Source organism: Centroberyx affinis, unplaced genomic scaffold (assembly GCF_046629955.1).
Source record: "Centroberyx affinis isolate AG114_WGS23_722 - 3 ecotype Tasmania unplaced genomic scaffold, CSIRO-AGI_Caff_v1 ptg002635l_1, whole genome shotgun sequence".
Taxonomy (NCBI): domain Eukaryota; kingdom Metazoa; phylum Chordata; class Actinopteri; order Beryciformes; family Berycidae; genus Centroberyx; species Centroberyx affinis.
The window spans coordinates 602,118-626,569 of NW_027280828.1; the positions used below are offsets into that span (position 1 = coordinate 602,118).

The 24,452-nt window shown below is 41.0% G+C and overlaps 2 protein-coding genes across 4 annotated transcripts; one reads left to right on the forward strand and one right to left on the reverse strand.

Annotated features, from left to right (window-relative positions):
- The first annotated feature begins 3,238 nt into the window (after positions 1-3,238).
- atp1b2b (ATPase Na+/K+ transporting subunit beta 2b) lies at positions 3,239-11,637 on the forward strand. Its single transcript, XM_071534915.1, is given in 8 exon segments — positions 3,239-3,332; positions 8,162-8,290; positions 8,412-8,519; positions 8,783-8,988; positions 9,232-9,291; positions 9,983-10,049; positions 10,052-10,077; positions 10,275-11,637. Coding segments are annotated over 8 exon segments (855 nt in total). The 5' UTR covers positions 3,239-3,241; the 3' UTR covers positions 10,443-11,637.
- A 5,447-nt stretch (positions 11,638-17,084) lies between these two features.
- Positions 17,085-22,941, reverse strand: gltpd2b (glycolipid transfer protein domain containing 2b). Of its 3 annotated transcripts, XM_071534855.1 has the most exons (5): positions 22,814-22,883; positions 21,732-21,734; positions 18,191-18,249; positions 17,839-18,017; positions 17,085-17,697 (listed from the first exon to the last, which is right to left on the reverse strand). In XM_071534855.1, the coding sequence occupies exons 1-5, from the start codon at positions 22,881-22,883 to the stop codon at positions 17,085-17,087; spliced, it is 924 nt and encodes a 307-aa protein (XP_071390956.1). The 3 variants fall into 3 exon arrangements, with proteins under 3 accessions (XP_071390956.1, XP_071390953.1, XP_071390954.1); XM_071534852.1 differs by lacking the exon at positions 21,732-21,734 and having other exon boundaries at positions 17,839-18,042; positions 18,192-18,249; positions 22,814-22,941; XM_071534853.1 differs by lacking the exon at positions 21,732-21,734 and having other exon boundaries at positions 22,814-22,941.
- Between the last annotated feature and the right edge of the window lie 1,511 nt (positions 22,942-24,452).

A 24,452-nucleotide genomic window follows, 5' to 3' on the forward strand; every position in this document is an offset into this window, starting at 1 on the left:
TAGCCTAACATATCTAAGACTTGAATAAGTCATATTTACTGTGTCATTCTCTGCATGTCACAATAGACATACAGTATTGTAAAAATATGTGTAGAGATGATCATGTCAGACTTTTACATACTGCAGATCTTGATAATGATATCATGTGGTTGTATAAAAAGATGAATATGTTGCTTGGGGCATCATTAGAAAATGTTGTATGACAGATGGCACATACTGTGCAGTCCAGCCAAATATAGATACAGATCAATTGTATAAAACTTGCATTATTCATGCTTATTCACAGTTGCACATAAGTGATTGTTCCACCCCACAAAAAACAAGCACTGACACCCATCAACACAGACTGTAGAATATGGTGCAACTGATAGGACTGTGAATATTGATCACCTCAAACAGAATGCTGGAACAATCTGCACAAAACATGGTATACGCTTAGGAGAAATAAAACCCTATTGTACTGTAAATAGATATGTACAACTGTATTGAAAATGTAGCAAATATTTCCATTTTCATACTTGTAATCAATACATATTATGTAGCATATACTGTATAAACATAACTTTGTTCACTTGTTTTTTCTAAAAGAATTAAGTACTTTATCTGCTGCAGCCAGTCCATGCATTACTTATAGTTCTACTAATAAACAGTAAGCCCTCTAAACAAAGGCACAGTCCGACAGTTGTCTACTCAAATTTATGCAAGACTCCCTTTAACCAGTATTATTGTTTTATTTATGCCTTTTTCTACATTCATTTTTATTTGTGTACAGATTTCAACAGCTCATTGTCTTGACATTTTGAATACTTTGCTGCTATCTTGAACTACTGGTGTTGTTCATTCAACTACATGGTGTTACCATGAGTAACATTATTAATATAGTGGTTATTGTTACATATTTGTTTTATTTCTGAAAGCCACGTGAAATGAAGTTTGTACCTTAAAGAGTGAACCCCTCTGTAATAGTATTAAGGCACTTGAATGTCTCTTGGTTGTTGTTGTTTTGATAGTTAGCACCAAATTGTACAGTTACACCCAGTGAAAAAGAAAAAAAGTATCTAAATGTTTGGGTTAATGTAACAAAGTCACTGCTTTGCCTTTTTTTTATTCCACCTGTTCGTGTTTGAGGGTGCAGGTTGTCAACCTTATGAAGTCCATTTCAAACACAGAGGCCAGGACCAGGTTGAGGGAAATGGGCGAGTGCAATGCATGCAGAGATTCTTTACACTGAAAATGTTCAAATGATATTGACTATTGTGCCCAATTCAATTTCAAATACCAAGTAATCACCTTATTATGAGTTTTTTTCAATGATTGATATTGAACTTTAGGCATCATTTCCAAAATAGTTTACAGAAGCTGTTGGTTTTGTGTGTCTACTAAAACAGTGGCCATTATATGAGTGCCATACTATATTGATATGGTAAGATACGGTGTACCTTGGAAATCACTGTAGTGCTATATTTGCATTGATATTGTCATTAAATAAATTTTATATAATGAACTTTACATAACGAACAGGATCTTTACATGTATTCTACTTAATATTGTTTCACAGCTTCCCAATAGAGGCACAAAATGTCGACCAACATTGCTGAAAGAGTGTTTCACTGTGGTGAATGGGGACACAATGTACCCGATGCACTTCAACATACAGTACAACACGTGTTGCAACCCCCTCAGTATCCAAGTGAGGGCACTACTTCCACTCTCCACTGCTGCTCTTGTGGCTTTGTGCACGTGATAATGCAGTCAACTGGCCACACACACACACACACACACACTGAACGCCCAGAAAGTTATGCATCAGACCTTAAAGGAAGACCTTGATATTTTGAGTTTTAGTCTGTTACTTTCCTTCACCAGATATTTGTCACAATTCTAGGAAAAAATCTCTGTATTGCAGGTCCAGTTGAATGAGAATTGTTAAGGAGCACTCATCCAAATCAGTGGATACCACTAGCTGCAAGCTGTACCAACTGCTTTCAGTGAGAGATGCTAACAATTCCAGGATGGCATTTATGAGACTCAAAAGTAGAAAATTTCCCCCACTATGTCACTAGCATTGGTTGGAGTTGAATAACAGATTAAAATCCAAAATGTTAGGGTATCCACACACTGCCACATAATGCAGGGATAAACTTAGTCAGGGCATCTCTAAAAAAGCCTGTTATTTAAGTTAAGTTACTATTTGGTAGGTTAGAGTTGAAGTGTATGTTACAGTTTGCATTTCCTGGTGTACAAACATATTTTAATATGCCTGATCCATATCAGTATATGATGAGTCTATACAATTAGTGTGACTAAAAAGGAAAAAAATCCATGACTAAAATGCTTCTGTCACCCTTGTTTGACACCTCGCCCATGGCAAACATACAGTCTGTATATTACATCATTACATTATGTCTATATATGTCCCTATGGGAACAGATTATAGATGATACCATAGAAGATAAAAACATTAAGTATAGTAAGGTCACTATAAACTCACTATTGACAGACACTGGGTCCATGCAGAAATATGATAGGAATATTATAGTGGGGTTTTGTTAGGGGCCTGGCAGTGTGGTGAGAGCACATAACGGCCTCGGAGCCAATGAAGAGACGCCCTCAGCTGCCAATTGATTTGCTGACGTGGCTGTCTGTCATGACTGCAGCCTGTGAGGAGTCAGGTTGCAGTGCAGATGATTGGTCCGTGTCGGGGCCAAGTGGGCCGGCCTCTCCTCTCTTCTGGTGGGAGAGGAGGAGGAGGATGGAGGGAGTAGCTTTAGGGATGGAGGGAGGGAGGCGGGGACAGATGATGAGGTCGGGGGGGGGGTAAAGCGTGGAGGGGGTGGGGGTGGCGGTAGAGAGAGAGAGGCGGAGAGAGTGCTTTACCGCAGTATCACTATATTTCTGCACCACTCATCAAAACTCTGCGGCATGCAGACAAGAGCTGGGGGGGAGGGCAGATACCAGGTCTGTGCTGAGTGTAGTATCGCTACCTCTATCCATTAGTACCCATTTTCTGTTATTAGATAGTAGCATAACGCCGGATTGGTCTTTCTTTTATTCCCCGCAGCACTCATCTGTGCGTGTGTGTCTTCATTTAACCAGACCTGTTTGATAGCCAATTATTGCTCTGCTCTCCCGGAGCAACGATCGCAAGGGTCTTTTGCTGCCAGGCTAATTACTTCATCCCAACGCATACTGCAGTAGGGCGCGTTTGTCGGTCAGTTGGAGTCCAAACTTATAAGACAAAATGGCCAAGGATGGAGAAAAGAGCGAATGGAAGGACTTTATATGGAACCCGAGGACGAGGGAGTTTCTGGGCAGGACGGCGAGCAGCTGGGGTAAGTCCTCTCTCTCCAGCTACAGCAATGCAGCAAAGATGGTCCCTCTGTAACAGGTCTCAGTCCCTGCCCCTTAAGCCTTTTCAATATGCTGAATCAAGACGGGGCTTTGCCAGAAATTATAATACATACCCATGTCTAGCTAAATTCTGCACCGGTTCAAACTTATTTCCTTCATAATTCCCCGTTTGCCTCGGACTAGCGCACAGCTAACGAGATCGCTGTCGCTGTCCACTACGTCGTGGTGCTGAAATCCAAATGCGGCATTGCTCCTGTGGAAGCCGGCGGAAAATTTCTCCTGCCTAGTTTATTTTTTATTTTATTTATTAATTTATGTCACTGGGCTTCCTGCGCAATGCGCTTCACATAAGGGTGTGGAGGCATATGGTCTTATTTTAAATGTGAATTAGCCAGATCATTGCGCATTCATGAAACACCTCCACTCTGTTGGAAAGAGCTTTTCTCATATCCAATCCTGCGCTCTCTGTGGGAGCGATGCTGGAGTCCTTTAGCTAGTTTTAACATTAATTCTGGCGCAGACTGGACTCATTCGTCAGGGAGATGGGTTATGGCTATTTGTTGAAGGTAAACGCGGATAGATATGTCTACCCGTAGCATTTTCAAATAGCCTAAGCATTCCACATAAGCTCTAAACTCTATAAGATTTATTTTCAGGCTTTTTCCCAAGAATTTTGAACGAAGATTGAACAGCAGCCTCTTCAAAGGACAGTAACGCTGGCATTCAGCGCATTATTTTCTGCCACACACCCAGCCGGCAACTATTTAAAAGATTCATGAAATGATATGGCGCATATGGCTCTGTTCTAATGACATTGGAGCGTTTTAATCTGGGTAAAGCCGAGGGCCAAATGCTATTTGTATCAGCTCCAACCCAGCCCCTCCCAAGTGTGAGTAAATCAGTGAGGGATTTAATCCTAATCTAATGACTTCATTGGCTGACAGGGAAGGTATCAATTCAGGACGTCAGTTCTAGAAAAGCAAATCACTTTCAGAAACTTCGCTTATTTTTTTTATCCTTTCCTTTTCAGTGTGAACATGATCTCAATGGGAACACTGCAATGTTGTGTTTGGGGATGGGATAATGCTGACAGCCGAAAATGTTTTTGCTTAAAATGGTATCCTGATGATTATGTTTCATGAATAGACATTGTATTAGGCTATAGCATTGGGTGGGGAATCATTGACTGTAGCTACCTATGCTGGAATCCTCCCACAATGCACCACTTAATCCAGCTCAATGCATCCCAGGTGCTTTGAGGACTGGTGGCCTCTTTAAGCTGTGCTCTCTAAGGCTGGTTAATTAGGCTATTTCTGTAGTAAGCCACAACATGTAGGCCTGCTATACTTGGTTTTTCAACGTACCATTTCCTCCTTGGTTACAATGAACGAGGTAAATTGTACCTCTACTTCCGCATTACATCAAAGGCTTCTTTGAGGCAGAAACACAAAACTCTCCTTTCTCTGTTCTGCTTTGCGCAGAGGGCTGTAATGATATGGAAACAGCCTTGATAAAGCAGAGTAATCCTGCAGTTTTGATGTTACAGCGCTACCAGCTGACACCAGGCGAACATGGTCAAGCAATTCCCTCTATTTAAAATAGGCCTAATTAAGTGTTCTGTCCCTCCCACATCCAAAAACAACTAAAGGGTGTCACTGCATCCCAGGAAAAGACCCTCAAAGGAGACAACATAATAATAATTGTGGTTCTTACTTTCCATGATGAGTTTATTTAAGATTGCACACCGTAAGCTAGATGGAAAATGGCTTGACATTAAAAGAACCGCAGCTCAAAGCTATTCTTTCTTTTTTTCAATACCATTTCATTTTCAGTTCAAAGCTCTGTTTGATCAACGATTTACAAAGCAAATGAGCAACATGTCGTCCTAATTAATTCTGAAAGAAAAGAGACACCTCCTGCCATTATTATGGGAGAAAGAGCAGGATGCCGAGCCACCCCACCCCGTCCTTTTGTTCTTTTGCTTTCAACTATCGCTGTGAAGAAAAGGAGGGTGAAAGAGAGATGCTTGGTTGTCCATCATCGGCTTGGACTGAGAGGGCAGACTGTAAACCCAACACCCTCCCTGCCTGGGGGAAAGCCACCCTGCCTGCACGCTTAACCCTGCATGCATGTGTGCACACATCGCCTCCCCAAGGTGGCGTTATATTTGTGGTGAGCACAGCGTCCCTCTGAGTCACAGAGAAAAACACACTGTTTTGTCCCGTCTCATCTCTGATTCCCGCACCATGTAGAGCCTTCGGCCTGATCCGGGCCCTGGGCCTGACTCTGTATATTTGATGACTCAGCGTGGGTTTTTTCCATGCTACCACCAGGATGCCCACTGTCGTCTTACTCAGCCCTTCGTGAATTTTTACGTTAGATCCTAATCATTTTAGGAGCAATCAGACAGAAACACACACACACGCACAAGCTCTCAATCACCGAGATAGTCCGATGTGTAATTGCCCCCCGTGGAGGAGCTTCCCCTTGACATTTTGTTATGGATTCCTGTAAGCCTGGCTGTGTGGGGAGGCCTCCGCAGCGCTGGGCCTGCTGACAGAGGGAGTGAGCTGCATGCTGGGGGCCATCCAGCAGAGCCACAGGTTCAGCGCGCTCAGCTGCTACCCAACACTGGCCTCAGGTGTCTAGGCTAAAGGTGGGGGATGTGGAAGAGCAAATGCTAGTCACATTTTCACATTTTATATGTAAGCAGAAACATCTGAGATTGGATGAAACAGTTGTTTCAAAAATGTCACACTATATACGGTGGATTATTGTAGTGACTGACACTGCTTTAGGAAAGGGTTCGTCTAACCTCTACGCATCGAATAAAACAGCAGTGCAGTACGCCATTTTAACCTGTGATTTCAGTTTCAGTTTCATGTTTTTGAGCAGCATCACCCTGAGCATATGCTGCACCATTATGACTATGGTCTTCTTATACACTGCTAATGTAATACTTTACACTGGACTGTAATCCCCTGACCCTGTGCCCCAATCTCCAGGGGGTCCTCATTCTCCCTCCTCTTCTATCCCCTTCTGTCATCATTCCTCCCCCTCTGCTTTCCTTCCATTGTTACTGCAACTTGATAATGAAATTGGACAAAGACCAGCCATTCAATCCCGGTTTAATTCACACTATTTATGGCTTGGGGAGGGGCAGCGGCTGTGCGCGTCTTACAGCCAGGATGTTTGTCAGTCGTGTGAATGCCAGAATGCGAGGGAGGGTGAGCAGATAAATATATGTTTTGACCATTAAATAATTGTTTCTGCATTTTACTAGGCCCTATTATGCAATTCATTGTATTTTTAATCTGTAGGAGAGTGTGGTGTGTGCGTGTGTGTGTGTGTGTGTGTGAGAGAGAGAGAGAGAGAGAGGGAGAGAGAGAGAGAGAGAGAGAGAAGCAGATGTTGTAGATGGAAAGAAGAGCCTCTAGTTTAAGGAAGATTAACTGGCCTCCTGCCTACATATTTGGTCAGTTGCTCACTGATCAGAGAGAGTGACCAGGCAAACACTGCAATCCTGAAGTCAAAGCCTTCCGACCGGCTCAGCAGCTTCATTTCATTTAAAATGAATTTGATTTGGACGTAATATAATTTCTCAAAATATGCTTGCACATTATTTATGAAATGGACGGCACTTATTTAAAGCTGCATACCTTAGTCTTATGTACCCTTCATGCATAAATCACAAACCTTCAATTCAAACACGCAACAAGCTCAACAAGTATAGTCTGGACACAGCAATCATGGCTGAGGATAAATTTAAAAAATGGGCAGAAATCTCATCTTTTCTACCCTAATGCATAACAAAACAGCATAGGGAAGGTTTGCATGCAGCAGCCCATAGGAAATGTTATGTCAAGTCTGGACATGGTGCAGAGCTGAGAACTTCTCCATATCAAGCTCAGGATTTATAAATAACCACGTTAATGTGATTCTCTACATATCCACATTGTGCGATCAAATTTGATCATGAGACCTTTTTATGAACGAGGCTCTAGCTCTTCAGAGCTTCAGTGCAGATCAAGTCCATATTGAAGGGGGGAGACTGAGAAATGTTCTTGTTTTGTTTAAACGCTTTGTTGGTTTGTGTAAACTAAAATATTCTTCTTTTTGTAATGCTTTCTCATTTTTTATGTTTAATTGTAGTTTCATTGGAATCTCAATGGTACTAATTAAAAAATTTTAGTATCTTATTTGCCACAGGGCACCCTTTACAAAAAAGGTTGATGAATTGAATTGAATTGAATTGAATTGAATAGAACTGATCTTACTCCCATGGTGGCCATTTTGAATGTACATCTGTACTCTACCAGGAAGATTGGCATATATAAAACTAGTGCTACTTCAACACAGAAGTGTGGACTTCAGATAGACCTAACAGTTATCAAATTAGTGAGCAACAACTACAACGGCTGCTTGAATTTAACAGGGAAGTTAGCTATCTTACTAGCCAGATAGCTACCAGCTAGATACCTAGACTTGATTCTGGCAGCTAGTTGCAGTGGGCTAAATATAATACCTTAAAATATGAACATATGTCCCTCCTGATTCTTGAGATCCATTGTTTCTAATTTGTTTTTCAGTGGGGAATCTGTGAGATGATAAATGAAGTAGGACATAGCTAGGCTGTAGGCTACTTGCCCTGTAGTGTTTCCCAAGTGTGACATAAGTTCAAAATGGCTGCCATGGAAATAAGGTCTATTGAACTGAATTGTTGGATCTTTGTCATTACTGTTTTAATAATGTATTTCACATTGATATTGCATAAGGTTGATAAGACTCTCGTCTCTTTTTTTGTCTGCAGGTCTTATCCTTCTCTTCTACCTAGTTTTCTACATCTTCCTGGCCGGCTTGTTTGCACTGACCATGTATGTGATGCTGCAGACCTTGGATGACCACAAACCAACTTGGCAAGATAGGCTCTCCACACCAGGTGCAGCAGCTAAAGAGCAGCAATAGACCACTGGGTCATAATAAAACTACAGTAGACCTACATGAACATAGGTCACAGTCTGCACCCTGAAGTCATGAAGCTGTCTCTCTGTCTCTCATAGGCATGATGATCAGACCCAAAGGAGACGAGTCTCTTGAGATCGTCTACAACATCCAGAACACTGAGAGCTGGGACATGTACGCCCAGGCCCTGGACAAGTTCCTTGCACGTGAGTCTGCCTCTTAGCTTCTCTAGGTTTGAATACAGTGAAGCTTACTGCTTTGGGTTGTCCAAGGATCAAGAATGAATTATTTTAGATAATTCCTCAATAGTATAAAGAGAGAGATTATTGGAAAAACAAGACTCACAGGTGGGTTGTCTGTAACTCCTGTATCATAGTTGGAGATTGCCCCCTACCAGGGTTATAGTTGAGTCATACTTTAATCTTTACAAATCAAATAACCCCCCACCCCCCTCCCTCTTTCCCTGCAGCCTACAACAACTCAGTCCAGGTGCAGAAAAATGATGAGTGCACCCCGGACCAGTACTTTGTGCAGGAGGACAGTGGCGATGTGAAGAACAACCCAAAGCGCTCCTGTCAGTTCAACCGCACCATCCTGGAGGACTGTTCTGGAATCAATGACCGTTACTATGGATACCAAGACGGCAAGCCATGCATCATCATCAAGCTGAATCGGGTATGAAAGGGAAAGAGGGATGGGAAGAGGGATGGTGTTGCTAGGAGACTTGGAGTGACTGAGAAATAGAAATTGGTTGGGAATCAGGAAAATATCATCCCAGTAAAAAAAAAAAAAAGCCAGGATCAGGATTACATACAGCATTTATTATTGATTGCTGGCATATCAGACATGGATTTTAAACATTTATCTCTAGCCTTCTGTTTGTTTTAATATCAAGAGTGAAATGGTCTTTCTCACCAGGTGATTGGGATGCTGCCAGGAAAGGACGGACAGGCTCCATATGTCACCTGCGGGGCAAAGGTAAACCTTTCTGTCTTTCACAATAGAAGGCCTAGCAGACAGGAACATTTTGGATTTCAGCCCATTCATAGCTACTGTATCATGTTTCACTCTCATCTGTGATATGAGACCTTATTGCTCACCCCCATTCCTCTTACTGTCTGTGTTATTATTTTTCAATTTCTACTATGTCTGTCTTGCATGCTACCTTGTCATTTCACACCATTGTGTATGTTGCTGGTCTCTTTTTTCCTTTTTGTCCCATCCATTTGCTCACTCTCAGAAATACAAAGTTGGCAAAGATGAATGGGTAAGAATGTGACAGGATCCTCTGTCTGTATTTCACAGTCTGACCTGTTGTTTTGCAGAATACACGCAATAGCAGTAGTGTAGATTATAGCTGATAATGATAGGATGAATCATCTATTAACAGAAGGTAATGTAACACCATTTCAGGAGATTTGTTTGAACTAGTAAAACACCAACTGAGAATAATATTGACCAAGTGAATATCGAAACTCTACACATCAAGATGAGGTGTTTTTTATTGAGTAGACTGGTAAAGTAGATGATAGTGAAGTAGATGCACGTTGGGAAATGAGATTTGAAGACACAACAGAGATTAATGTGGATCCCCCCACCCCTCCCCCCTTCCACCTCTATGGTAGTAATCTGCCGGACCATAACTGATGAGCTTGTTTCACACCCACAGAAAGAAGACTCTGAGAAAATTGGAGAGTTAATGTACTTCCCTCCCAATGGCACTTTCAACCTCATGTACTACCCTACTATGGCAAGAAAGCTCAGGTAAGATTCTCCTTCAAATCACAATATCAGTTTCATTCATCTAGTGACAATTACACAATGTAATTTACTACTAATTTTGAGATTATTCAACATTTTGCACAATTTTAGGGAGTAGCCAATGACACAGAATACATAAATTCCTGTCTTGAAAAATTATGTTCTTTAAAAATTGCATTTGAATGGCTCTCCTTCCGCAGGTGAACTACTCTCAGCCTTTGGTTGCCGTCAAGTTCCTTAACATTACTGTCAATCAAGATATCAACATTGAGTGCAAGATTAATGCCAACAATATTCCCATTGGAAGTGAAAGAGACAAGTTTGCTGGAAGAGTGTCTTTCAAGCTGAGGATCAACGCTAATAACTAGGTTGAGCCTTTCTCTCCTGAAAACTACTTTCTTCATTCTCTGCAACAATGCGCACACACAGAAACAAATCACAGTATTCACACCCTTGGTTTGGTATGTAGAATTTGTTTACAACCCCCAAACGTGGGCATAGTTTGTCCTGCTGTGTGATGAGATAAGGCAAGAATAAAGGGTGGTAATCCTGTCATTATTTCTGTCTGTGAGCTTTGGGACAAATTCTTTTCTGTAAATTAGTTTGAGGTGACGTCTATTTATACTGCATGACAAACTAGGGGATATAAAGGACATAAACGTGTTTTCAGAGTTTGCAAGGATCAGCGACATTACCACTTTACTGCTGCTCCCTTCTTGCTGCCTCCTTATAGAGTATCCCTCTATATATGAATATACACAAAGTACAATACAAAATGTGTATATCTATTTATACGGTATCATAACCTTATATCAGTATGTCTATTTTGTTGCACTTAAAAGAATAATCCAACAGACTGGCATATAAAATATCTTGATGGATGGATGCAGAGATGAAGCCATTTTGCATGTGTGTATTGTCTTTAGTGTGCTATGAGGGCAGGAGGCCCCGTGTCCCACCTCTCTGCTAAGTGTGAAATGAGGTTATGTTAAACCACTGACCACCAGGAGGGACCGCACTGCACTGCAGTGATCTAACCTGCACACACAACTGCTGTGTGTTTCCACATAAGATAGGCTTCTCCGACAATGGGAGTTAGAGATCAAAACCTTTAAGTCTGTGTGTGTGTGTGTGTGTGTGTGTGTGTGTGTGTGTGTGTGTGTGTGTCTGTGTGTGCGCATAAACCTATAAGTGAGTGTGTGTGCGTGTGTGTGTGTGTGTGTGTGTGTGTTTGTTCCATTTACAGGTCCAGTTTCATACTGTAGGTCGGGAAATTGCATGCAATGTGCAATATTCATTAAGTGACATACATTATGAATGATCATGTATCTCAGTCATTACTTAATTCCATTCTTTAGAAAAGAGGACTTTTGTTCTGTTTAAGGATAATTCCTTTTTTCATTTGATATTTAGCAGGTTCTTTGGTGTAAGAGGAGCTTTAAACAGGTGAGACACATGGTTTGGTTCACTGGTCACATTAACACTAATTGAATGAGAGTGACGGGCAATTTATGTTTAAGGTTTCTTGGCAAAATCACCATAAGTTAACAATACTTGATTTTGTTCTAAGTGAGGATTAATTAAATAAATTTTGAAATATATGACGTTGCCCCAATAACTCCCATTCATTTAATGGCTAAACTGTGCTGATGTTTGTGGTTTTTGTCAGAGAACTACACCATGCTGTCTAGTTTCTCCTGGTTTCTAGACCACACTTAAACAACAACAACAACAACAAACGCCCAAACAACCATCTGAATATCATATGGAAACACCAAGAATTATCCTCCTGTTGCACATTGAAGTTACATTTCCTTTCACTGTGTCTATCATTTTATTCTTAAGATTCAACTAAGAGCCATTTTCTTCTGTCTCAATGGTTAATTAATTTACTCATAAGTATTTAGAGCTTTTTTGCATGTATTGCATCTATTTCTGTACATATCAGAAATAGATGCCATTGTTATATTTTTTATTGATTTGCACTGGAAGTGTTTTTTTTTTTTGTGAAGATGAGTTGAATTAATCATTGTACAGTTTTGGGGAGGAGGATCTAGAAAGTGTGTGTTTGTTCCGTTTGTTTGATTCATACTCATTATCATCTTCCAAAATATTTGTCCAGCATATCAAATTTGTAGATTACATCTTCTCTTAAAGGTCACTAGAGTCTTGAATATGTGAAGTGCTAGTGCATCCAAGTTTTGAAATCTTGTTTTATAGGCCTGTAGGGAATTAACAAAACTGGAGTTTGCCTCCTTGACAACATAGAAAATCTTTTTCGTTTCATTTGTTGGGTTTAGTTTTTTGTTTTTTTTGTAGTATTCTCCACTGTTGCATGACTTGAATCAGGGTGAAGAGAGAGCTGTCATGATAGAAGGGCCACCAGCTTGTCCGACCAACCTCTTGAAGATCAGAGCAGAGAGCTGAGTTTGTGCTTGAGCAGTTTGCTTGAAGTGTGTGGCAGCGTAGACACACAGCGCAGGGAGAAACACCTGTTCACATCGGGTGGAGAAGCTGTGGATTCTGGTCTGTTCAGGCACTTTTGAACTCAGGCACATTGCCTTGACATGGCTGCGACTTTGTGCCAATGTGACTGCGATCCTGCCACGTCACTGCAACAGATTTAGAACCACAAGCATCTGTTCACTCATATTAAGGATTGGCTTGACTTCCACCACCTAATTTCTCTGAGTAGTGGGTTTCTCAGTATGCTTACAAATCCCTGTCTGTGGTCTAAATGGCACATCGTGATCTAATCCAGACTTGACAGAAAAAAACAAAAACAGCGTGGTTTGATGCAGTTGCCTGGTCCATATCTGGGCGATAATGTATGATTTCACCATGAAAGATGCGCTCCTTGATGAACAACTATGCGAGGGTCTTTTATTTTGTTGCTTTTTGTCAACTGTGGATTGACCAGTTCCCATGCACTTCTTCTTTGGCATTCCTGCAGCATTTACTTAATTTCACTGTAATCTCTTAATCTGGTTGGCTAATCCAGAGCAGGCACACTGAAGTTCTTTACTCTACTTGGTTGCTCCTCCTCCTTGTGTCAAACCCCTATTTCTCTGTCATCTTCTCCACAGACCATGTTTTCAAAATGGATGTCAGCTACAGTACGGCTGATTCATTCCACAGTAACTAAGCATTCAATCCAATTTCCCCCCCAAGCATTATTGAAAAACCCATATATGTTTCGGTGAACCTGTTTTAATTCACAACACAAATAAAATATTTTTTTTTTTATTACCCAATTGGACCTTCTTGTTTTACTTTTGTGCATGAAAAGAAGATTAGTTCAAAACATTACCCTCAACCAAAGATCCTCATGACAATTTAGATGATATTTAGTTAATTGTGCTGCATTGACACATCATCAACAACAGATCTGAGCAAGGGCCTCAGGCTGAGATAGGTTCCAGGTGGATGGCTGTGGATCCCGTGTTATTAAAAGGCCTCGTCTTATGTAATAATACGCACAAGAACAGGCTTCACTAAAAGATAACAGTGCCTCCTGGTGGACAGACCGCGTTGTTCCCCAGTGTCACAGAATGTTATTTCCTGTTATCTCCATTTATCCGTTTTTCTGTGATAATTTGGAGATGTCTTCAAAAAGCAATATATTTATTTCTTGTGTGGCTGTATGATGTATTTATTGGAAAGGCTGTAACAAAATTCAGTGTAACATGAATCATCAAGAGCAAGGAAGAAAAAGGCAAGAACACATAAATATTGCATTCACATATAAAGTATGTTTTGCCAATGTGCATTTTCAAGATTGAACAATATAACAAAAAATATTGTTTTATTTAAAAAAAAAAGAGTATTTTTATTGCTATTTTGTTGTAAAGAGGAGAGAATGTATTAGCTTGGATTGTATCATGACAAGGGAGCTACCTGGTTTTCATCAATAAATACAACAACTTGAAGGTTGAACGCAAACCATTTTTTTTTTTTTTTTGTAGAAGCATTTTTTTCTCATCATCTGAGTCCTTCCCACTTTCTATAATTAGTAAACTTGCCATAGGCTATTGATTGTTTGCAGTTCTCAATCACAGCTTACTGGCTACTGTTTGAGGTGAACACTGCATGTGTGTAGATGGGGTCTATTGTATCAGAATTAAGACACAGTCATTCATAATAATTTGATAATATGGTGAATACATTATTCGGCTGCAAGGAATGAACAGTGCTTTCCCGGTACTTTCAATAAGAGTGCAAAACCTTCAGCAGTTTTTCAGTACAGCACAAAACTTGAACAAGGCCAATACAAAGGACAAACAGTCAACTACCTATGTTTCAAATGAGGAACCAATACAGCAGACCCCATAGTCCATCCCTTCCCCTCCCGTCCCAAGCAAAACATACTATTGCCTAAGATTGTGGTGCAAGGATAATTCAAGAAAACAATGAGAAAGAAATCCATGAAATTTGTTGGGAGATTCTCGCCCAAATGGCTGATAATTCTATTCTCTTTGGATCTTTATTTTTTGCTGTTACTGTATGTATATTTTTGCTCATGTTTACTGCAAAAAAGATAGAGAAATTAATAAATGTCATTTAAGGGAACTCCAGCCATTCTTTTCTTTTTCTTTGCCTCTCGGTTGTCTTTCCTCCTACACTGCAAAAAACATCCATCTTAACAAGTCTCATATTCAGCCTTCAAATCTTATTTTTCTTAAACCAAAAAATCTGCCAGTGGGTTGAGATAACTCCAATTGTTTCCCGAATTTCTACAAAATTCTTGAAACAAATTGATTTGCATTGGAAACAAGTGAAATTATCTAACCACATTGGCAGATTTCTTCACTTTTTTAAAGAAAATTACAATTTCAGGACTCAATAATACTAAATGACTTGTTAACATGGAGATTTTTTTGACAGCAGCGCACTGCTCAGCTGCTACACAGTGACACTCAGATTAAAGTGGAAGTCATCATGAATCGGAGATCCAAGTTTGTGCAAAGTCAAACGTAGTGAGATGAGCAGGGGGAAGAGAAAGACAGGAGCCACAGAGTCAGAAGTAGCGGCAGGTGGATATAATCTAATCTCATTCACTGTAATCCTCGCAGCCACCCAGCCTTAACCTGTGCACACATAGATGGAAACATAGTAAAGGCAAAAAAAACAAAACAAGAAGACAGTCGAGAAGAGGCACAAATTAGACGTCCAACTCGCATTGTGACATAATCAGCTATGAAGTAAATCATTGAGAATCTCAGCACACGTTATCTAAACCGAACTTCACAAGAGTGCAAAGAGGAAGTGAATAGTAGAAATAGAACACAGTAAAATGCTGTCATCCTCCTCCACTCTATCAGTGGAACAGCCTCAGAAAGCCATAGATTAAAGGTCACAGATTAAAGTCTTTGTCTGGATTCAAGCGTTGGCAGAAAGCTGTTCATAGTCACAAATATTCATTGAACAACCCAAGACCAAAGGAATTAAATGTGTGAATTCTGTTTTAGGCTGGATTTTATTTTCTCTCTTCGGGCAGTGACTTTAATATAGTCCACCGCCGACTGTACTTGACAAGATTACAGTAGAAGTGCACTTCCGTTTTCTGCCCTTCCTCCTCCTCCTCCTCCTCCTCCTCTCTCTCCTCTTTGCTCTTTGTGCCCTCGCTCTATCCTTATCTCTCTGCTTTCTTCGCTGTCTCCTTGGAAAGACAGCCAGTGGAGGAGAAGGGAGAGAGCCAGGATTACATGGCATTAGAGGTATTTGTGGGTTTAAAATAGTCTGATCGAGAGCAGCACAAGTGACCGATAACTGCACACGCAAGTCTCTGCGTGTTACACGCATGCACGCAGACAGACACACACACTTTCACTCTGGACACACACACACTAACTTTCACTCTTGACTTGCGCATGTCTCTTCTGCAATCTTGATTAGGCTGGTTTATGTGTTTAAATTGAATTAATAATATTTTTGAAAAAATATATTCAAAAAGGTACAATCAGCTCCTTATATTCATTGGATCTGGAATTAAGATTTTTTTCTAATGTGTAAACTCTAACATCTAATGTTTTCACAGAAACAAAAATAGTATTGTGAGGTCTTTGCAGTTGGGTTCATTCAAAAACCTGTTCCTACTGGCACTGGGACATTTCCACAATGTGTGTCCGGGCAAATGGCAAGAGTGTCACAAAGAGCTGATTATATCCAAAACGTTACGTAAGCGAAGATTAGTCAGCGGTGGAGCGCTGGAACCTCTGCTGGATGATGGGTAACACTACACAACACCACAATGACATCCAAATGCCAAAGATATCACAATACTAGAATGGACTGTTGTTAGAAATTAGTCACTGCGATTTTCTCACAAATATTTCTTAAAAAAAAAATTCACAATGCAAAATAGAAAACTTCATACGTCACACTCACACCAGAGAAGAATTATGCCACTATAAAAGACTGCATTGTTCTCTCTAAAAGTTCATTGAGTGTTCAGCATAAACTGATTTCTTATGTAATAACTGCATAATCATGATGGATTGGTCCCGGATTTGTGGGCTATGAGGTATCTAGAACTAGCAAGTTTTGAGGTAGCGAGCTAAATCACTTGGCGTTCTATCACTATGGCATTCATTTTCAATAGCCTGTCACATGTATATGGAAAATTAACCATTTACATAAATAAATTACAATTGGCTCTGAGCCTGCCCTAAGGCCTCAGCAGCAGCCTTAAAACATGTCTCTTAGTCAAGACATTATCTCACAAAATGTTTTTGGTGAGGAATGTCTTCAGACTGAAAGCAAACCGACTTTCAGTAGATGATTGTTCCCGCTGCCCTTTGTTTGGAAGGAAAATATGGCACTTGTAATAACTGATTAAATCAAGCCCATTCACATTTTCTCAAGAAGTTTATCCTTCTTCTGAGGCTAGAAGTCTTTGTGTGATTGGTATGATGCTGACTATACCATGATGACACAGTAAGACATGGTAAAATAGCACCAGAGGCTGTGCTGCTACTACTGTATCTGTCCAGGTCTGCTGTTCTCCTTTCCTATGGCAAGTCCAGCATGCCGTTTTCCTCCAGCGCTCCCTGAGTCCTGTCGTAAACCTCTCCGATAGCCTGAACCACTCTGTTCAGCATGACGGCGAACTCCTCCTGGTTTTGCACACACACCAGCCTGTAGAAGAAGCCCCGCTCGGGCATGGCGATGAACGCCAGCTCGGCCGCCCTGCGGACGAACCAGGTGTGGTGTTGGGCCAGCGTGCTCTGGTAGGCCTCGCGGCACAGCTCCGAGGGGCTCCGGAACCGCCCGGCCACCGGTGTCTCCGCCAGCTTCTCCAGGAAGAGCTTGAGCCACAGCAGGGCACGGTGCAGGCGCAGCAGGGTGCGGCAGCCGGAGTCCGTCTGGCGGTGGAAGTCCACCTGGCCTTGGCTCAGCTCCGCCCGGATCATGGAGCGCACGGAGTGGTAAGCGCTGGTGTTGGGTAAGGCCTCCAATTTGGCCTCCGATTCTGTCCTCACAGGATCTACTGGGTGTAGGTCTGGGCCCAGCTCCGCCTCGGGGCTCTTGTCTGCCTGCTTGGCCAGTTGGCGGATAATATTGGTCTTGGTCTCTATCTCGTTCGATATCAGTCCAACCATCGGGCCCAGAGCCTCCATGAACCTGGTGGGGTGAACACAGAACAGGGCAAATGAGCTTAGAGTCCGGATCATGGTGACCCACAAAGGCCTTCATTCATGTTAGAGGTTATAAATGAATGCATTTCCGCCTCGCCGCACTCCCGCTTCCTCCTAATGAGCTTACTTCACAAGCTCGTCCCAGCTGGAGAGATACGGCTGCAGCAGCACGTCAGAGGTGGAGGCCGGTGCCGTCAGCAGGTGGGACATCAGCAGTGACACCTGGAAGGTCTGACCGGGACACTCGTCCACGACCCCCGGGCCCTCCGCCCCAACACGCTCACTGCTATTGGACAGATGGTGAAGCTGGGGACGGGGGATGGAGGGAGGGAACGGCGAGATGGAGAGGGGACAAGGAAAGAAAGAGAGAGAGAGAAAGAAAAAGAGACAGAAGAGTCAAATTGTCCACCTCCTTTTGAAAATCAACTTTAATGAGATTAAATGTGATGGATTACTTTATAATTTGATTCCTCTCTTACCGTATTGACCTGATTATAACCTTTCAGACAAGAATCCCAGTGGTAATCCAAACCTCCCTCTGCAGTGGGACATTGTCAAGAGAAAGAGGGAAAGTCACACAAAGCTAGCAATACTGTAAGTAAAAACACAAATGTTAATTCCCAAAGAAACAAAGGGAAATTTTTGCTGATAAAGGAATACTGTAACCTTGCAGGATGCAACACTGTGAACTGAACCACAAAAACAGACTGAGCTCTACCGGTGCATTTAGCACATCAGATTTAATTATTTATGAGTCTTCATTTTCATATTAATTAATAGAATAAAATGTGCTAAATATACATAATTACATATATTAATTTTCCCATTAAACTTTAAGAGGATATTAGCAGCCATGAAGGTTATTCATGTCAGGAATTAAGCAATAGGATTATGATGATTTGAGGCTTACTAGCTCAGACTGTAGTTTACTTATATTTATCCGACCATGTAATGACACAAAACAATTCATTTCCGGGTGGAGACACCATTAAAACCTCACAGTGAAGCATAGTAACACAACAAGGTTGAGCTGTGAACCTAACAGTTTGATACAAAGAGTTTGATGATGTTTGAGTATTGACTTTTCTATAAATATGGCAGTGTCAACAAAATGGGCTGTATTTCTTTCTTTTATAGCTGAAAATATTGAATTACAGCTGAGAGTCTGCACTTTAACCTCAGTCATTATGTGAGGCTTTATGGATCTTTTTTTTTTTTTTCATCTTCGTTGCCTTGTCTGTAATAAAGAGATAGAAAGAGAAGAGTATAGTTTTTAGCATAGTATATGTGTGTTGTAATATATAGCATGGTAAATTTAGTATACTATATTTCAATACAAAGTCATGTCTCTAATGGGAAATACTTATTTGTGCTTACATGTATCATGGGACGCTCCTTGTGACAAACAATCCCCTGCTTCACTATTTCAGCATATTAAAATAGATTTGAGTATCTTCTCTCATAACAACTCACTGACAAACAGCATCACCAACATGTGACAGATCTGGTACAGCGCTAACATGAGAAACTGATTATAAAACGGCAGAGCGCCCACCTTATTACATTCTTGAGAAATTGCAATTAGGTTTTAGATCATATATAGCACAGAGACAGACATTCTTAAGGCAGCGAATGACCTTCTTTTGACAGCGGCTGTGGGGTGATGTTGAATCCTTTCAGAACTCAGTCCAGCCTTTCACAAAGCAGGTCATGCGATTTTAATTGACTGTCTCGAGCACTGGGTGTGTATCGCAGACACAACACTGAACAGGGCTCCTAGCCTGCCAACAGAAGCTTCTCTGTCACAGCAAGCATCATCATCCTCAGCAGACATGTGACACGTGTGGAGTCCAGCAGGAATCAATTTTGGGCCCTCATCCTGTTCTCCTAGCATGCCTCCACAGGGCCACATTATCCATAAACAAACTATTATGTTGGTTTCCACTGCCAGGCCAATGATACCCATGTGATATGTGCCTCTAAAACCTTGTGACACAAACTGTCCTGCCATCCTCAAAAACTTCCTTACAGGCATCCAATATATATTGCTAGATAAGATGCATTATGTGGGGATTGCACGTGCTTCTCATAGTCTTGTTGTTATTTGAACCTGTGAATTTCATGTGATTTTATATTGTTTTATATTTTATTTTTTTTCTGTTTTTGTTTGTTTTTTTGTACTGTAATGTTTGTAATGTGTTTTTTTTTTTTATCTTGTGCTGTAATCAGGGCGTCCTTGAAAAAGAGAGCTTGCTCTCAATGGCCCTCCCTGTATAAATAAAGGTTTACATACATAAGCTGTTACAAAAATAACTTGTAAGGAAAAATCCACCCTTGAATACACTTACACTGCTATATACACTATCATCAATCTGTCATGTTCAGCGCAATTATTTTGTCATGACGTGTTGCAATTTACTTTTTTGGTGTACCCACTTTCCCTCAACCTGCTGCATCCACTTCTACTTCAGTAAGTGATTTCCTACATTTCCCAGAATGCCTTTCGACAACCCCCAGGCAAGGGGTGTGAACTTGCTGCATTCAGCTGTGAGACGTGACTGGAGGATATAATGCCACTGGTTTCAAAGATTGAAACCAGCAGTAAATTAATGATAGTAAGTAAATAAGTAAATTGTTCTCTTCCTGTAATCACAAATATATTCATCAATGTGATTTTACTTATTTGCTTTACAAGTTATTGAAGGTGTAAAAATGAATATCCACTATCAAGCTAACTTTACTCTACTCATCTGTACTTAAACTTTAAGTACAGATGGACAGAGCAATAGCTGTAGCGCTAACTGTCACTGCCAGCTGATAAACAGTGAGAGTCGTATGTCCTTACTCAAAATGCAACATGTCTTGTGGCTGCATTGCATTATGGACAACTGAGGCTCCTATGGATCAGCTTCCACCTGAGTGTGAGATCAGCAAACACAGTTGAATGGCATCACAAAACGCACCTTTTCATGTCGACCTCCCACTGATTTTACTGTCTGGTTGGTATTTCTTTCATCTCTGGTTCTGATTTCACTCTCTGTCTTGTCAGTATTTCTTTTATGCATATGTCTGATTTTATTGTCTGTCTTGTTGTTTTTTTTTATATTGCTGCTGTTCCTTTTGTGAAATACTTTGTAACCCTGGTTTCAAAAGTTGCTATATAAATGAAGGTTAACTTACTTATTTACTGGTGGAGAAATTGCTATCTCTACCTCTTGTATGGTGCATTTCTCTCTGTATGAATGTTGGTGCAAAATGGTGAATCTAGGAAGAAGCCCTCGCTCTTTGATAGTGAGGGACTGACACCAAAACCTGATGTTTGCCGTTGATGTTTAAGATCGTTGAAAATGTTTCTGCTATTAAACTCTGTTGTAGCTGAACTGGAAATATCTGAACATGACATCATGTTGTCTACGTTTGGCCACTTATCCACGAGAAGAAAAATACACCGCCAAGCAACAAAATGAACACAGGACTGCAAGGTACATTGTCAGTAGTTGTTTTTAACAGTGTTCAAGTGTTTTAGGATGGATTTTTCCATTAACAAAAGTAACTCTAATCTTTGTACACCCTGTGGATGTTAGCCAGTAATGACCAGCTTATACAAATGTAGAAACGAATGCTTTGGCTGCAGTGACACAATTAACACTGTGGTGCTCCATCATGTGAATAATAGTCATGTGACACTTAACAGATTTCTGCAGGGAATTTGGCTTCCCCCCATCCAGGGGGGTCAGAGGTCAGGGTCAGTGACAGACCAGCAGCCTTGGAGCCGGAGCTTCGTCGAGCAGATGCTTGATGACACAGGACTTGAACCCGGGTCCTAAGGTAGAAGGGCCGTGGCTCTGACCACTAGACCACCTTACTGCAAAAAGCCACAAAGGCTGCCATTGTTGTTTACAATTCTGTTGGGTGACTGCAGCACCCAGTCACTATGTCACTAAGTCACTGAGTCACTGACAGAAGCACCCAAAACATCAGCCTCCAAAATTGAAAGGCCCAGAAGGTTTTTCTTTGGACCCGCTGAACTTCTGAGCTTCCTATCAGACAGAAAGGTCAGCTCAGTCTGGCTCTCTAGGCTACCAAACTCCCATCAATTCAAAATGAACAAAGCCTGTCTACCAGTGGACAGAAATGTATTTCTAACTTATGACAGTGACCTACATTTTGCCAAACAAGTCAAAAGGGATGTGAAGTCTTGCTTCTGCAAACTGAGAACTGTCCCTAAAATTAAGTTTCTAAATTCTAAATTGACAATTTAGAAAAGGCTGTTCCTTGCTTGTATCTCCTTTCATTAAAATGACTGAAAAAATGAGTGAAAACCTCTCTAATAAGTCTGTTCTCAAGTCTCTCAAATCTCCAAGTTGTATAGGATGCAGCAGCTAGGATTTTAACTGGGCCCAAAGATCACATGACCCCATTTGTAACCTTTTTACACTAGTTATTAGTTAGTTTTAGACTCTAACATTGCTCTCTCATACACATAATTATATCTATTAATTTTCCTATTGAACTCTGTATGGAAATTAGTAGGGGGAAACAACCATGAAAGTTGAATGAATGTCTATAATGAAGGATACTTTTGTTGTTCTCCATACTGCCTCAGTGTAATTCTAAGCCACAGTTTAATCCCCATGGAGACTTACTGAAATACAAAAAAAATACAAAAAAAATAAAGATGGACAGAGAACTCTACAATAAGATACCAAGAGTTTGGTTTAATGTTAATGATAATTAGTTGCAGACCTTTAACTGTCATAAAAAAGGGCTACATTTCTTAAATTGTTTATTTGATGTGGCTGAAAACAGCTTAAACTAAAACTTAAGAGTGTGTACTTTAAGCTCACTGTTATTGTCTCATTTTACAACCAAAATAATAAGCCAAAACATACATGAAAATATTGCTGTGCTCAGAGTACGAGTGAGCAAAAAGTGGTGTGAATGCCATGCTTGATTCTGCAGCCACCGCACCATGTGACACATTCCAGACCTACAGCTTATGCATTCCAAACAAGGGAGGCTTGTATAGATTAATAGCATAATATAGTAGCCACACACACACACACACACACACACACACACACACACACGGAAATACTCACGGAGCCACAGGGAGCCGAGGAACAGCAGTAGGACTATGATAGCCGCAGCAGCCTTGCTCTTTACCCCCATACTGAAGTTCAGTTCTGGGTCTGCCAATCCCTCTCTATTGCCTCTCCTTCTCTGTGTCTTTTATCTGTTAATTCCTCTGTGTCTCACATGAGTCCTTGTCCCCTTGCACTGGCTGTCACCACAATTACTCTCTATTAGACCCCTGCCTCTGACCCCCCCGGACTCTCAAGACTTTCATACTCCTCCCCAAACCTCAAATACAAAGTTGCTTTCTTTCCACCACCATTCCTCCCTGTTTTGACCAGGACAATTAGCTCTATCAATTTTTAACTTCTATGTTACAACTGATGTTTTCCCTCGTCGCGCTAGTTCAACTCAGTCCGCAGTTTCTTTCTTTTTTGTCCTTGTGTGACTTGATCCAGTTGTTCCCCTGCTCTGCCTCTTTTGTCCACTGTTTTTCAAACTGCCTGTCTCTTGATATGTTGCTCAATCCGAGGGTCCAGAGATTAGCCGAGTTCAGCCACTGTCTGATAAAGCAAGCCAACGCAGCCTGTCCGCCAGTAACCCCCTTCCTCCAGACTCATCTTCTATATATGCACTATATTCCTGGCCAGCTCAAGTAAACACTTGCTCCCTCTTCTCCTCCCACCATCAACCCCCCTCCTCTCCCTCTCTCGCTCTCTCTCCCTCTCTCTCTCTCTCTCTCTCTCTCTCTCTGTCACTCACACACACACACACAGACACACATGCACCACCAAGACCACCAACACAACCACCACAGTGCTGAAACCTTGACAAATTTCTCAAAACGTGTTGAGACATCTGAAAATATAATAGGAGAAATAAAGTATAACAGAAGCAGTAAAGCAACCATAGAATTGAATGGTAAGTCAACAAAGCAAAGGACATTCTCTCCATGTAAACAAAGTCTTTCATCATATTTAACATCAAAACAAGAACTACTGTGACACAGTCGTGACAACCTAAACCTCTGTATTGATTCAGTCATGGGACAACATAATCTCCATTCAGTTTCTGGACAGAGAGAAATGTGTTCCTAAATTCATGCTTGTCAATGAATGACAAAGTCTGCCCTGCCTTTTTATGGCTGAGATGGCACAAGGAACAAAGAAAAGTCCATCTATGTTAATCTAATTCTAGATATGACAAAGACCACATCTGTGCAACTCTGTAAAAAGCACTTAGCAGGATGAAAGGAAAATAATCTATTTAGGAGATATGAAAAAAAAGCATAATTTCCTTTCTTCTCAATATATCTTTTACGACAATTGGTTTAGATTTTGTAATTAATCTCAGTTTTGATTTCTGCATGATGATAGTTTAAGGTGGTTTTGGCTGAACTTAGTCCTGGCAAAATTAATTGAAGTCTAAAGTCTGATATGCGTCAATAAATCAGGAGGGCTGACGTGCGTAGAAGATAAAGGGTGTTCCCACCATTATCACCTCTGATAGATGTTAGTTCCTATCAGTGGGATTGCTGCTGGTGCTGTGGGGGAGGTGAACAGACATTGAACTCAACGCTCAAGCCAAACCACATGTGTGCTCCTGAAGAGAGACTCAACAATGGTATTTTTCATTGGAGGAGCGGGAAAAGTGAAAGCCGGGGCA